The sequence below is a fragment of the Danio aesculapii genome, chromosome 8 (assembly GCF_903798145.1).
Source record: "Danio aesculapii chromosome 8, fDanAes4.1, whole genome shotgun sequence".
NCBI classification, from domain to species: Eukaryota; Metazoa; Chordata; class Actinopteri; order Cypriniformes; family Danionidae; genus Danio; species Danio aesculapii.
This window is the reverse complement of record NC_079442.1, coordinates 27698532-27714869: the sequence shown is the minus strand read 5'-3', so window position 1 is coordinate 27714869 and position 16338 is coordinate 27698532. Positions and strand designations below refer to the sequence as shown.

Sequence of the window (16338 nt, the reverse complement as noted above, 5' to 3'; positions counted from 1 at the left end):
ATAGTGCAGCTTGTAAGTTTGTGTTAATAGACTAAACTTACAATAAAAGTCAAGAGCCAGTGATTGCAAACTTTTGAACAAAATGAAGATGTCCACTTTTTTTTCTTATTTTGTTGAAACATCTTTTTTTTGTTTCAATGTAGTACTGCTCTTTGGAAAAACAGAAGATACTTGCCTGTTTCTGGGAAGAAAATGTAGCATAATTTACCTTGAGCTTTCAATTGCAAAAGTTTTCACCCCCAGGCACTAAATGGATTGTGTTTCCTTCTGGAGAATTTGCACCTTTTAATAAATTAATACTTTTTAATAGTTGTGTTTGAGTCCCTCGATTGTCCTCATTGTAAAAGGACGAATGTCAAAATCACACAGTCACTGCTGAAAAGGGTTCAAATACACAAAAGATGCTGAAAAACCAAAGATTTCAGGTAGTTTAACTGCTCAAAACAAACAAGAGGCATCGATCATCCAGGGAACTACACACAGAATTAAAAGCCAAGGGTTTACAAACAATTGCAGGGGGTTATTTTAATAATTTTAGTATTTTTTTGGGCTTGTGAACTATGTAACTGGACAAGCCCTTTTAACTAATTCTGCAAGTGTTTTATAAACGTTCAAGCAGCGCTGCATATTTAAAAACGAGTGCACCAGGTCATGTGTCATTTGTCTTGGTGGTCTGCTGAATGTTTTGAAGGCCGCCAGTCTCTGTGTGTGTGCTTTTTCTCGTCTATGTTGGCACCCCCATCCTGTTTTCACATAATCTACTGGCCGAGTCAGGATGGAGATGAGGGAGGAGAGCAGAGAGCAGGAGAATCGGAGGTTAGCATGGATAAGGACGGATAGGGGTAAGGATAGAGAAGTGTCAACAAGTGCAGGGCAGACAAAACTATCTGCCCTCAAGGAGAACAAAAGCCTTTGTCGGGGGAAAATTGACACAACTATAGCTTCCTCGCTAAAGTGAAAGAGAAGAAGAGCCAGATAATAGGGGAGGGTAGAAAACAATCTGAAGAAGTAGAAGAGGAGGAGAGACTGAATGAGGAATAGTAATGGGATTGAGAGGGAAAGAGGGAGTGTGAAAACTTAATTAAAGGGAATCCGTTGGTTTGTGTGTTAAATATAAAGGAAGAACTGAGCGGCTGTGTGTATGTGTGGTTTGCCACAGAGTAGTATGTATGTAATAACGGTTTCAGTCTTTTTTTATAGTATGATCAAGTTTATGTTCACAGTTTTAACAGTTTACAAGAGTCAGTAAATCTGCCACATGTTTTAAGTAGCATATCCGCGGTAGCACAAATGTTTAACACTGCGGTTTCCAACTGGTGGGTGGTGCCCATATCTTTTATTGATGTTGCTGAGAGCTGTTTTTGATCAAGCTCCACTGTATTCTTGATTCAGTGTTGCTAAGATATAGTAATATTTTTAAAAGAGGCTGCATTTATTTTTAGCCTTCATGCGGATAGTTGAAATCTCCATTTCGTAAAATAAATTGGGTTAGAGAGTTATTTAGGACTTAAATATTGCTTTTTTTAACAACAACAACAAAAAAAAACAAGTGAAAAAATTATCTTTTTTCAGGGTCAGTGATTGGTTCTTTTATTAGTGATGTGAGAATTGTACATTGTAAAACCTACTAGTCAAAATCACTAAATGAAATAAGTTAGTTTAACTTATCATTTTTTAAAAGGTTACTTTGACTTAAGGAAAAAGAGTTATTGTAACTCATTTACGTATTATATTAAGTAGAACTAAAGAAAAATTGTTAGAAATTAATTCATATTTTTTTTTTGTGTGTTAACTCTTATACTAGAAGCAATACCAAAACATTTTAGTTGTTTGACTAATTTGTTGAACTCGATTTGATGACAGAACTTAAAATGTTTAAGTTACTAGTACTCTTAAAGTCTGACAACACAAATTATCAACACAAATAATATATGTGTATATTTCAAAAGGTACACGTTTGTACTTAAAGGGTCCATATTGGTACCTCAAAAGTATATATTAGTACCTAAAAAATTTAAGAGGAACACTTTTGTACTTTTTAGGTACTAATATGTACCCTTGAGGTATTAATATGGATATTTATATTTTAGGTGCTATGTTTTATTAATGTTTTAGGTACAAATTTGTACGTTTTAAAAGGTACCACCCCACTGACAGCTCGCGTACCTTTATTTCTGAGAGTGTATATATAGTCATATATATAACTTTACTTATCGGGTTTTACAGTGAATATATTACAACAAATGGAAGGATTTTTAACACATTTTCAAAAGAACATTATTTACTTGAAAAACTGATACTGATATGATTATCAATTTACTGTGTTCCTAGTAAATAACAGCATTATTGTTGTGCATTTAAAAAACATTACTGGCCTTGAAATCTTTGAACACGAGCATTATTAATGGTAATATTAATAAAAAACAATGATATTTTTGGATGTTCAGTAGAAAACTTTTTGGCAGATAGCCTAAAAATGGTCATTTCTATATTAACTGGTTTTATTAGGTTCAAAAACATCTTAAATCTATAAATACATATTTGTATCAACAAAACAAATTTTATAGATTGAATCCATTAGATTTAGCTATTTAAGGTAACAACTGCTTACCACTTTTCTAAGGTTACCACTTTTTACTTACAAACAGGCTCTATAGAGTGTAATGTTAGATATTTTAACATAGTTTAATAAACACAGAGTAATGCCTAGAAGAAGACGAGTATACAGTAATTATTCCAAAAACATGAGCATAACGTCTATACCAGACGTGCTCAACCCTGTTCCTGGAGATCTACCTTCATGCAGAGTTCAGCTCCAACCCTAATCAAACACACCTGAACCAATTATTTAGGACCTGAACAGATCTCCAGGAATAGGGTTGGTCACCCCTGGTCTATATGAACAGATTTTGAAAGTTAAGAATATTATTTAATATCACTTATTGTAAAAATAAAACAAAAGTTAATAGGTTAGATAAAAGGTTGTTATAGATTTAGATTCTAAACATTTCATTGTCACAAATATTTCTTGAATTCAGCTTGAATGTTTTTCATATTTTAAATCGCTTAATGTCCAATATAAAGTTTGGGTCTTAATGCGAAACCGTTCAAGAGAAGCGTGTGTGTGTGTGTGTGTGTGTGTGTGTGTGTGTGTGTGTGTGTGTGTGTGTGTGTGTGTGTGTGTGTGTGTGTGTGTGTGTGTTTGATTTGATAAGACATTTGATCGTATCTGACATGGTTGGAATGTGAGAATGCAGAAATGAACTGGCGTACCCTCAATGGCAAGATATGTGTATGCTTTTGAACAGAAAAACCACAAATATGTAGCATTGCACACGTTTATTTGTATATGAAAGAGAGTGCAACCAGGTAAATATTATTTCCTGAGTTTATACAGCCTTAAGAGGAAACCAAGACCACACACATTAACATAACCTGAAGGACACATAAAGCAAGTTTAATATTCAAACTGACTATTAATATTCTCTATTTTCTGTTTTTTCTGTAGAGGATATTTTCATTCAGCGTGGAAGGGACAAAAAGAATCCTCTTGTTTATGGGCTCTTCACCACTACCAGGTGAGTCATACACTGACCTGGGATCAGCGTTTAACGATCTCAATTAAATGAATCACACTTAAAGACTAGAATCATAGCTGAGAAAAGATGACACTGTAAAAAAAATGCAGGCTTCCACACAATTAATTCACAAATCGATTAAGTTAACTTAACGAATTTTAGTGGATTGAACATAAAACAGTTTAGTCATGCCAAAAAATGCAAAGGGATTGTTTTGTTTCAGCTCACTTTAAATAAGAAGTTTGAACAAGCAGCAAAAACATTTTTTTGGACTCCAGACATTTCATTTAAGCACTATTTTGTCTTTGCTTCTTATGTAAAATGCAAAAAAAGAAGGTGAGCAGAATGTTGCTGCTGCTCTTTATGATAAAATCAAAGGTTACTAAAGATGGTCAAGCTTCAAAAATCACAAAGTAATGTTAAATTAGTCTCCTTAGTTTATACATTCTTGGTAAGCTTTTTTTTATTAAAAAAGAAAAGAAATATATGTTGTTATAAAAAAAGACTAATAAATAAAGGAATATTCAAATCTTATCCACATGTTGCACATGTAGTCATGAAGAAATAGTCATTGAAGAAATTAAGAATTTTAAACATAAAAATTGACATTTAAATTGACAAGTGACATTATAGACTTTCCTAAGGTTCCAAATATACAATATTTGTCAAACTGTAGTCTTCTGCTTGCTTCTCGTGTGGGTGGAGTAATACATGAGGGTGAAGAGTTTTGATATTACTTTAAAATCTCTTGGCTATCAGCCAATCAGATTTGAGAACCAGACAGCACTGTTGTGTATGTATATATATATATATATATAGGTTTTTACTTTTATGCTAGCCTAAAAAGGTTAAAAAAAAACAAACAAATAAATTAAGTAATTCAAAACAAATGCAGCCTTGGTGTGCATAAAGAGGCTTCCCTTCTCTTGTATTTACAAATATGGATCGCCAAAGCTTGACATTGTTACCGATACCATGCATTTTTTAACCAATTACTAAATTTGAATATTTTAAATAAATATTTTAAGATTGGCAACTTTGTATTTCAGTCTATTCTGCACAGAGAACTATTAAATGGCTGCAGAAGTGATCCTCACTGTGTTATGCTATACTTTATGGTGCCGTTTTGTCATTTTTGGACTGCCTTTATTCACCCTTTACTTCAGTTGTATGGAAATAAGTAGTTTGAACATCATGAAAACCTTCTGTGTGTTTGTGGTTAAGGGTGTGGAAAAAGTCACAGTATTACTGAGTCATACTTTCCAGATGACATTAATGATGCACCCATGATGTTTAAAACATTAGAAGTTGATCCAGTTTTACATTAGCCACGTCTAAAAGCATATGCATTCATCATTCTTTGTGAAAATGTGTGTGTGTGCGTGTGCGTGTGCGTGTGTGTGCGTGTGCGTGTGCGTGTGTGTGTGTGTGTGCGTGTGCGTGTGCGTGTGCGTGTGTGTGTGTGTGTGTGTCTGTGTGATTAATTGTGTGTCTGCCCAAGGTTTTGGAGAGGGTTGTATTGGGTGGAGTGCACAATGAAGTCTGGATTGAGAAAAAGCTGCATGGAAAGAGTGACAGTGTTATTGCTCTCTGTTGAGCTGTTCAACCGAGTGTATTAAATCTCGTAAAGACCCAAACTCAATTCAGTTTAATTCAGGTGACATTTTAACCCACACCGAGGAGTCTGTGCTTTTACTGCCTGACTGGCTTCACACTTGAACTGAAGTGCCACTTTTAATTGTGCCACCAGAGCTGGGTTTTAATTGGATTTAAGGCAGGGTAAAGAGGATTGAATGTTAGTTGCTAGTTGGTGCTGTCTATTTGAAGAGTTCAGATGCTAAAAACATTATTTAAAATGAACATTTTTCTAGGGCTCCTATGTGTAGGTTCAGTAATTTTACTTTATGGCAAATAATAGGCTTTCATTACATTTAACATGAAATAACTAAACATTAGAAGTTTGTGCATCTGGATTCTTCATTTATGACTTTCAGTGCATTAATAAATCATGGGTTTTTGTTTTTTTGTCTCGCCAGCAATGTGTTGAATGGATCTGCTGTGTGCGTTTACCGCATGCAGGACATTATTAGAGCTTTTAAAGGAAACTTCCTTCACAGAGAGGGACATCAGTTCAAGTGGACCGAGTACACAGGCAGAGTTCCCTATCCCAGACCCGGCACAGTGAGTGTTCACATTCCGTCAACCCATTTTTAACATTTAGGTTAAACTTTGATTTTTTGTTTAAACTTTCATATTTTGTTTAAACTTTCATATTTTGTGTATGTAAAATTAGATTAAAACACACACATACACCAAATCTGAATCATTTTTAAATTTATTAAATTTATTTTGATATAACTTTAGATTGCATTTACAGTAACTTACTGTTGGTATCTTTAGGATTAGGATGAAAAAATTAATTACCATAAAGCAATTTCATCCATGTATACAGTATGTTTCTTTATTCTTTGGCCTCATAATTGTTCATTAAAATGTATGGATGGCTTCTGTAGTCAGAATGCCTAAAACAAACATAGGCTCATTCTGAAACCGCAGCCCTATATATGTTTCTGGAGATCGCAAATTATGTAGCCAGAGGTATGTTTGGCTGCATTTGGTTTTTTAAAACGAACACTATGGGGCGGTATGACGCCATTCCTTTTCGCGTTTACCAACTGACCGCTTACCTCCATATGGACGGCTTTTCTGCTGTTACCAGCTTGTCCAGTAGCTTGACATGTACGTTGGTGGACTTGAGACGCAGAGCGAAGTTGACCATGATGACGGGGTTCGAGTCCAGTAAAGAACGGTTCCAGAAAGCAGACAACAACAGAAGCCAAAAAATAAAATTAGAACGAGGGCTTTTCTTTTTCTGGATTGCTTTTTAAAATTGTCGGTTGGTTTTAGGGAAGTGTGTGGGTGGGTCAATCAGTGCTTTTGAAAGCACTATTGGTTGGGTTTAGTGAAGGAGGAAGGTGGGTCAGTTACTCACTCAGGCAGTCAGTCAGTCAGTCGATAGTGGCCTCTGGTGGTTTCACATGAGGAGAACAGGTGCGAATGGCTCTTGCAAGAGAAATTTGAAATCTCAAAAAGCATACACAGTGGTCTCTGGTGGATTCACGAAATTAAAAACTGCTATAAAACATAGCTTCTGGGATGTATTTGGCACTCTTCAGAAATGTATATAGGGGTACATTTTCAGAATGAGCCTGGGTTGCCTAAAACAATTGCTGTTGGTTAAGGAAAAACCTAAAATATTATGTAATAATTGTTACGATAATGGTATATCATTACTCCACATAAGTACACACAAAGAGCAAAAAATAATAAATAGATTTATAAAATTTTTACTATGATTTAAAGATGTCATATTTGCTCAAATGTGATTACCCATAACAATATACCACAAAAATTTTGTTTGGCATATTTAGGGCAAGAATAATTGACTGATTAAAAACCTATGTTGCACCAAACTACTAATAAGCAGTCATTTTGAATCTTTATTTTTTGTCAATTTCCCTCAAACCCCTATAGGTGCTTAATTATGTCAAAATATACTAAATGTATAAAAATTTAAAGTATTTTACATTATATAAAATATACTAAAGTATAAAATATACTAAAATGTACTACGTTGACATTCTTTTAGATATTTTTATCTCAAGTACAGAATAAGTATGTTTTTATATTATTTTGACAAAAGTACAGTATATCTGTGACGAATGATAGTGGATCATTAATTCACTTATAGTTTATTTTTACAAAAAAGTATTTAAAACATTATCATGGAAACATTACTTGCATTGCAAATCAAGTCAAGTTGAGCTTTATTGACATTTGACTACATGTGACTACAAACAGTGGTGCTACTAAAATACTGAAATACTGAAATGAAAGAGCACAAATATGAACACAACTGGATATAAGAGCTATTCTAAATTTTATAAATCTATTATAAAGCTATAAAACTAAATTGATAATCTTTGAAACAGCTACTTTATTTCAGTGTTTACAATATTTTAATTGGTTTATGGAGCACAACGCTGAACTGTGTGTCAATGTTCAGTGTCCCAGCAGCACATATGGAGGCTTCAGATCCACGAGGGAATATCCAGATGATGTGATCTTCTTCAGCCGCACACATCCACTGATGCAGGAGGTGGTTCGTCCTCTCGGTGGTCAGCCTTTGCTGATCAGAGTGGGCGTCCCGTATAAACTCACCCGTCTGCTTGTGGACAGAGTCGAGGCTGTTGATGGACAGCATGACGTGATGTTCATTGGCACAGGTGTGTAACAGGGTGTAACAAACTTATTAGACCACTACAGCTGCCCTAAACAGACAGTATTGGTGATTACCAAAATTATTTTAGCAATAAAGTGTCTGAAACAGTTCATTTACCAGTAAGTGTAAGATCACAAGTCACATGAATTTTTACCCATTCATTTTTTTATCTTAAATTTTTTTATCTCTTTTCTTGTAAATTTTTTCTTTACAAGAAAAATAATTAAATATAATAACTTTGCTTTTTTATTTAGTTGCCTAGTTACAGTTATTTATTTCAGTACTTACAATAAAAATTAATTTTAATGGTCGAACACTTTGTTTGATTTTTTTTTTTCTGAGAGAAATTGAATGTGCCGGCTTAAATTTGGGTATAAACACATTAATTTAGAACAATGTTTAGTTGTTTCAGCTTGTCATTTGCAAAATAAATGACAATGTAGTTTTAGATTTGGTTTTTGACAGATTCCTAAAGTATTTGTTTTCTCTTATGACAGATGGTCTAATAAATGTAAGCACTGGATAATAAATTGGCTGTTTTTCTGTATTGATGTATTTTTGTTAATTGTTTTTTATATGAAGTCAGTTTAGTAGCCAGTTTAGTTTTCTTAAAGTATTAGTTCATTCTAAAATGAAATCTATTCATCCTCATGTGGCTTCAAAACCATAAGACTTTCATTAAGGTCAATAAGTTATTTTAATTATATCTGATTTCTGTTCCTCCTTTGAAAGTCTGTTCATTGAATAATGTGATTCAAAATGTTCATAAAGCAATCAGGATAAAAATGCATATGAGCTGGGTGGTTTAATTCAACTCTTCTAAATAGACTTGATTACTCTCTGATGAACAGATTCAATTTTTTCTTTATTCTTGTAAAACTATACAACAATTTCTGAAAGCTTTGAAGCGTCTGAGTTTTGAGTACTTTCAGTGGAGGAACATAAATCTCTCAGATATAATTAAAAATATCTTCATTTGTGTTCAGATTTAGTTTTTTTTAACAACATGATGGTGAGTAAATGATGTCTGAATGTTCATTGTTAGATGAACTCAGTCTTTAAATATATGTGTTTGTGTTCAGATTCTGGCCTGGTCCTGAAGGTTCTTTACCTCCCGAAAGCCAGCAGACAGAATCAGGAGGTCACTCTGGAGCAGCTGCAGGTTTTTAAGGTGAACTTTTTTCCAGATTAAACATTCCAGATTCATTAGGATCAACGTTTATACACTGAACATTAACTGCTCATCTCCTATCACCCAACAGCGCAAGTCAGCCATCACTGCCATGACGCTTTCCAAGAAAAAGGTACAGTGTATACACACACACACACACTCTCTCTCTCTCTCTCTCTCTCTCTCTCTCTCTCTCTCTCTCTCTTTCACACACACACAAACATGTAACATAAACAGACACGCTTTTATAAACCTTCCTCTTGCGTCGCTATGGCAACGTGAGAGGGTGGAAGGTACTTAAAATGAAACTGTGAATTTTCACACTTTGTTTCCACCAAACATTCGCTGATTCCAGAAGATCTGGGATGGAAAGAGCGCTGTACTTCTGGATCTTTACATGTGATTGTGGTTTACAATTAAGCTTCTGACTCATTTGTCCTGCTTTCTGAAAAGGAAGTAAACCATGGCAAGCTGTTTTAGCATTTAGTCTTTAAAATGTACTGCTATCTATTTTTTCATTCTAGTCCCTTTTTCTTAGCTATACTTATACCTCTTTTATAAAGTACCAGTTATTATTAATTAGTGCTTATTCTTTATGTAGTAGTACTTTTACATATAGACATTAGTAATTCATTGCATTGGTTACTTAATGTTAGATGCTAGTACTTACTATTATACACTTACTGGCCACTTTATTAGGTAGACCTTGCAAGTTCTGGGTTGGACCCCCTTTTGCTTTCAGAATTGCCTTAATCCTTCATGGCATAGATTCAACAAGGTACTGGAAATATTCCTCAGAGATTTTGGTCCTTATTGACTTGATAGCATCATGCAGTTACTGCAGATTTCTCGGCTGCACATCCATGATGTAAATCTACCATTCCACCTCATCGCAAAGGTGCTCTATTGGATTGAGAGCTGGTGACTGTGGAGGCCATTTGTGTACAGTGAACTCATTGTTCAAAAAACCAGTCTGAGATGATTCACGCTTTGACATGGAGCGTTATCCTGCTGGAAGTAGCCATCAGAAGATGGGTACACTGTGGTAATAAAGGGATGGACATGGTCAGCGACAGTACTCTGGGCTGTGCTGTTGACACGATGCTGAATTGTTACTAATGGACCCAAAGTGTGCCAAGAAAATATCCCCCAAACCATTAGACCACCACCACCAGCCTGAACCGTTGATACAAGGCAGGATGGATCCATGCTTTCATGTTGTTGACGCCAAACTCTGACCCTACCATCCGAATGTCACAGCAGAAATCGAGAACGTTTTTTCAATCTTCTATTGCCAATTTTGTTGAGCCTGTGTGAAGTGTAGCCTCAGTTTCCTGCTCTTAGCTGACTGGAGTGGCACCTGGTGTGGTCTTCTCCTGCTGTAGCCCATCCGCCTCAAGGTAGGATGTGTTATGTGTTCAGAGATGCTCTTCTGCATACCGTGGTTGTAATGAGTGGTTAATTGAGTTACTGTTGCTTTTCTATCAGCTCGAACCAGTCTGGCCATTCTCTTCTAACCTGTAGCATCAACAAGGCATTTGCGCCCACAGAACTGCCGCTCACTGGATATTTTTTTTCTTTTTCTGACCATTCTCTGTAAACCCTAGAGATGGTTGTTGTGTGAAAATCCCAGTATATCAGAAGTGTCTGAAATACTCAGACTAGCCCGTCTGGCACCATGAACCATGCCATGTTCAAAGTCACTTTTCTTCCCCATTCTGATGCTCAGTTTACTAGTATTAATTTCAGTAGTGAGCAGTATCAGTAACAAATTTTAATTGCTTTCTGATTGACTTCAATGGGGATCTGTCATTGAGATATCAAATACTCCTGTTGTGACTAGCTGTCAGGGTTCTATCACTTCAGTTCTGTTTATTCTAGTTTTGGTGGCCGAGCTCTCTTTGTCTGTTTTGTCTATGTGCCAGGTGCTTCCCATATTGTCTTGACCCTGCCTCTCTTGTTAACTGATTATTGATTCATTTGGTCCACCCGACCTCATTCATTACATAAGTGGTTTGCTCTCCCTGTTTATTCCCCCTGTGTTCTCTGTCTTGTGCTAATCTGTTGACTTCTTCAATGTGAGCTTTGTCCTTCCCTGCTGCTTCAGAGTCAGTTTTTTTCTCTACAGGGCAGTTTGAGGTTGTTTTTTTGGTGTTTTTTTGTAGATAATAAACTGTTAAATGTCTCTGCATTTGGGTTCTGATACTAGAATCCGTTTTATGTACTAAAAGATATACATTAGATACAATTAGATCTTTTTTCTAAGATTTTCAGATTTCAGTACTTAAACATTAAATATCAGTGCTTATTACATACTTGCACCTCTAGAAAGTAGTTACTTATTACAAGCTATCATTTATTTATTAGACACTACACTGTGAAAAATGATATGATCAGTTAGTCCTGACAACATATGTTTTTAGGTCATTGTAACTTATTAATCCAAGTTAATCATGTTCTAACTTCATTTTATAAGTTATGCAAGCTATTTTAAGCCACTTTAACATAAGTTCAATGAACTCATATGATTAATTTGATTCAGCTAAACAAATTGAAGGCAATCATGATTTTTTTACAGTGTAGTTATTTTATGATATTCCATTGTTTTTTATTTAAATATATGAACTATAGATTAACATTAAAATAAACATTAAAATAAAAATATATGGATATGTAGAAAAAGATCTTAATAATCAATAAATATCAATATCTTTATAATACAGAGGCATAGTTGGAATTTGTACTAAACATTTTATTGAATACTTAATAATCACTACTAAAATAATCACTAGTATCTGATGAATAAGTACAGTATTCACTTAAAATATAGTATCAAAAAAGTACTATGTAATAATAAGTACCAGTATCTAATAAGTACTGCTTTGCTTCAAAAAAGTACTAAAAACTAAATAAGCACTAGTAGCTAATTAATGAAAAAGACAATTAGCTAAAATTGTACTTGTACTATGGAAAAACACACACTGGCCACTTTATTAGGTACACCTTCCTAGTACCAGGTTGGACCCTCTTTTGCCTTCAGAACTGCCTTAATCCTTTATGGCATCTATTCAACAAGGTACTGGAAATATTCCTCAGAGATTTTGGTCTATATTGACATAATAGCATCCCGCAGTTGCTGTAGATTTGTCGGCTGCACATCCATGAAGCAAATCTCCCGTTCCACCACATCCCAAAAGTGCTCTATTGGATTGAGGTCAGACCAGGCAACGTTTTTTCCAATCTGTTATTGTCCAATTTTGGTGAGCCTGTGTGAATTGTAGCCTCAGTTTCCTGTTCTTAGCTGACTGGAGTGGCACCCTGTGTGGTCTTCTGCTGCTGTAGCCCATCTGCCTCAAGGTTGGATGTGTTGTACATTCAGAGATGCTCTTCTGCAAACCTCAGTTGTAACAAGTGGTTAATTGAGTTACTGTTGCCTTTCTGTCAGCTCGAACCAGTTTGGCCATTCTCCTCTGACCTCTGGCATCAACAATGCATTTGCACCCACAGAACTGCCGCTCACTGGATATTTTCTCTTTGTCTGACCATCCTCTGTAATCCCTAGAGATGGTTGTGTGTGAAAATTTCAGTAGATCAGCAGTTTCTGAAATACCAACAACCATGCCACATTCAAAGTAACTGCAGCAGATCGTCTTGACTATGTCTACATGACTAAATGCATTGAGTTGCTGCCATGTGATTGCCTGATTAGAAATTTGCATTAACAGGCAGTTGGACAGTTGTACCTAATAAAGTGGCCGGTAAGTGTATATACTAGTGTGTTTTTAGATTAAATGTTAAAATGGCTTACCACATTCTCAAACAACTCATATCAGTGTGTGTTTTTGTGTCCAGCAGTGGTTGTTTGCTGGCTCAGCAGAAGGAGTGGTTCAGTTGGGTCTGTTCCAGTGTGATTTGTACGGTCAGGCCTGTGCTGAATGCTGTCTAGCTAGAGACCCATACTGCACCTGGGATGGCCACTCGTGCAGCCAGTATATGCCTACAGGACGCAGGTAACATGCAGCTCACTCTCAGGCTGATTTTATCTTATTTGCTACTCACTTCAAGTTAAATAGCAGGTTTAATAGAATGCATTACACTAGTCTGCTGTACTGAAACCGGAAAGCTTTGGTATATCTGGAATAAATCTGATCTGAAACATTCTTCTCTGTCTGCAGGAGAAACATCCGCCAGGTTAATGATGACGGCAACCTGCTGAACCAGTGTGTCAGACAGGGAGGTAAGAGACACGGACAACCAGGCGTTTACATTTGCCATTTTTGTAAATTTTTTTATTTGTTGGTAGAATTTAATTGATTGCTGTGATTCAGTATGTGTGGAAAACTATAAACTGATCACACTCTTACCATTTTTTACCAGCATTTATGAATGAGATACTTTGTGGTGTAAAATGATTGGAGAGAAGATTAATTTTAAAATCTTTTTTTTTTTTAAGTAAAATAGTTTTATTAAGAAATTTTTTAATTTGCCTTGATGACCGTAGCTAATATGTTTCTATACATTTTGCAAGATACTAGTATTCAGCGTAAAGTGAAATATAAAGGCTTCACTGGTTAGGGAAGTTAGGTTAATCAGGCAGGTTATTGGACAATAATGGTTTGTTCTGGAGCAAATAAAAGCTAAAATTCTTAAGGGGGCTTATAATATCGACATAAGCAATTTAAAAAACAAAATCTTTTTTTTTTATTCTAACCAAACTAAAAAACTATTCTTCTTTCTCCAGAAGAAAAATATAATTGCAGATTCTGTGGAAAATTGTCTTTGCTTTGATAAAGAACACTTGGGAAATATTTGATATAATTTAAAATAATTTTAAAAAGGCTAATAATTTTCTCTTCAACTTTGTGATTATTTAAGTGCAAAATTATATTTTCATAAAAAAATGTATTATCATTAGTATTATTAAAATGTGTATTTAAATCATTGTATATCATAATATTTTTAAAAAAATCTAAATAATTAAAAATAATGGGTAAGCAGCAGTGGGTAGCGCTGTCGCTCACAGCAAGAAGGTCGCTGGTTCAAGTCTCAGCTGGGTCAGTTGGCATTTCTGTGTGGAGTCTGCATGTTCTCCCTGTGTTAGCATGGGTTTCTCCCAGGTGCTCCAGTTTCCTCCATAGTCCAAAGACATGCGCTATAGGTGAATTGGGTAAGCTGAATTGGCCGTAGTGTATGTGTGTGACTGCAAGAGTGTATGGGTGTTTCCCAGTAATGGGTTGCAGCTGGAAGGGCATTTGCTGCATGAAACATATGCTGGATAAATTGGCAGTTCATTCCACTGTGGTGACCCCTGATTAATAAAGGGACTAAGCCAACAAGAAAATGAATGAATGAATAATATATTTTAAATAATAATAATACAACAAACTGAACAATCTGATTTACTGTAAAGTTAAATTTCAAATTGAATAATTAAATAGTTTATTTATAAACTAATTTCGAGAGTATCACGTGCTTATTATTGCTTGCGGCTCGCCCTGCATTATCCAATTTATTATTCATCAATTAGACAATTCCTAAGCCACTATAAATACCCTAAGTCCATATAACAGCCATCATCGTTTTGAAGAATCCTCACTTCCACCCCTACTCCTCCTTCTTTCCTTGATGGGTGGCACGGTGGCCCAGTGGTTAGCACTGTTGCCTCACAGCAAGAACGTCACTGTTTCTAGTCCTTACCAAGCCAGCCGACATTTCTGTGCGGAGTTTACACGTTCTCCCCAATTGACGAATCCAAATCAGCACCATAGACATGCTCCTAGGATGCAGTTATCTCTTAAGAGCAATCACTATCTGTTCATTAGCTACTACGGCAGGGGAGTTCTCGAAATCTACCTGAGCTCAAACTCCCCTCTCGCCTTGCCCAGGCTCGAGGATCTTATGAGCTCAGGACCCTCTCCTGGGACAGCATGTCAAACAAACTTGAATAATCAATCATGAGCTAAGTGTGAACTCTTGAAAATAATTTAAATCTATCCATCTATAATTTAATTATCATTAAATGTTTTCATTAAATGTTTATAATTATTTCATTGTTAGCTTTAAGTTTAATGAAGCCCTGATTAAATTATTTAAATGTAATTTTTCCACTCACTGTCATTCAGCTGGTCTTCGGGTGGAGGCAGAGGAGAAAACATTAGTTGTTGCCGTGGGCAACAGCACCTACCTGGAGTGTCTGCCCAAATCTCACCATGCCACCATCACCTGGTATAAAGACATAGGAGAGAACAGCTTGGAGCAACATAAGGTACACACACACACACACACACACACACACACACACACACACACACACACACACACCAGAAACATGATTAAAAACTGTAATATCTCCAAATTTGCTGTTTGTCTCTCAGGTCACATCTGGAGAACAGCTGGTGGTGATAGACAGGGGCATCCTAATTCCCCGGGCAGAGCTCAATCATGCTGGTGTTTATCACTGTCAGCTAGAGGAGCATGGTTTCCGCTGGACTGCCGTTACTGTTCGTTTAACCGTGTGGAGCCCTGTCCTGCACCCCTCGCTTGGTGCCACCCAGCCATGGTACCAGGACGTGATGGCACTGATCAACCACAGCAAACTAGAGCGACACTGTAAAGAACTCAGTCAAAGACACAACAGCAGAGAATCTACCAACCACAGGGCAAATAAACAAGACAGAAAGAGAGCAGAGCGCCACCGACACAGAGGAGGAGGAGGAGAGAAGAAGGAGAAAGGGAAGGGGAGGAAGCACCGCAGCCGAATGCAGAGTTCAGCACAGAGGCTGCCCAGGAGCGCTTAAACCTGCTCCAAATAACAAATACAGCAAAACATGCAATATACGGTATATATACACACCCACACAAGACATTTACAATATTGCACACTATATTAGTAGATATTTGCTCTGTTTCAACACTGAATGATGAGCATGCATACGGCCGCATTTTAAAGCATCAAGTTAAGTGAAAAAATACAGCGGAAAACGTTAAAAATCCTTATCATTCATTCATTCATTCATTTTCTTTTTGGCTTAGTCCCTTTATTAATCAGGGGTCACCACAGCAGGATGAACCACCAACATATCCAGCATATGTTTTACGCAGCTGATGCCCTTCCAACCGCAAACCCAACACTGGGAAACATCAATACACACACACACACACACACACATACACACACACATACATTACGTACAATTTAGCTTATTCAGTTCACCTGTACCGCATGTCTTTGGTCTGTGCGGAAAACCGGAGCACCGGCGAACACGGGGAGAACATGCAAACTCCACAAAGAAATGCCAACTGACCCA

General features: G+C 36.2%; 1 protein-coding gene across 2 annotated transcripts in view; it reads left to right on the top strand.

Moving 5' to 3' along the window:
• sema3h (sema domain, immunoglobulin domain (Ig), short basic domain, secreted, (semaphorin) 3H) overlaps positions 1–16113 on the top strand; it is a 37708-nt gene extending 21595 nt beyond the window's left edge. Inside the window, exons 9-17 of one of the 2 annotated variants that reach the window (XM_056464374.1) lie at positions 3509–3578; positions 5615–5759; positions 7645–7864; positions 8943–9031; positions 9123–9164; positions 12887–13041; positions 13207–13268; positions 15154–15296; positions 15406–16113. In XM_056464374.1, coding sequence (XP_056320349.1) covers positions 3509–3578; positions 5615–5759; positions 7645–7864; positions 8943–9031; positions 9123–9164; positions 12887–13041; positions 13207–13268; positions 15154–15296; positions 15406–15828 — 1349 coding nt within the window. In that variant the 3' untranslated portion in view covers positions 15829–16113. Of the gene's footprint in view, positions 1–3508; positions 3579–5614; positions 5760–7644; positions 7865–8942; positions 9032–9122; positions 9165–12883; positions 13042–13206; positions 13269–15153; positions 15297–15405 lie in introns of both variants that reach the window. The other variant, XM_056464373.1, reaches the window with a different exon arrangement.
• Positions 16114–16338: the final 225 nt, after the last annotated feature.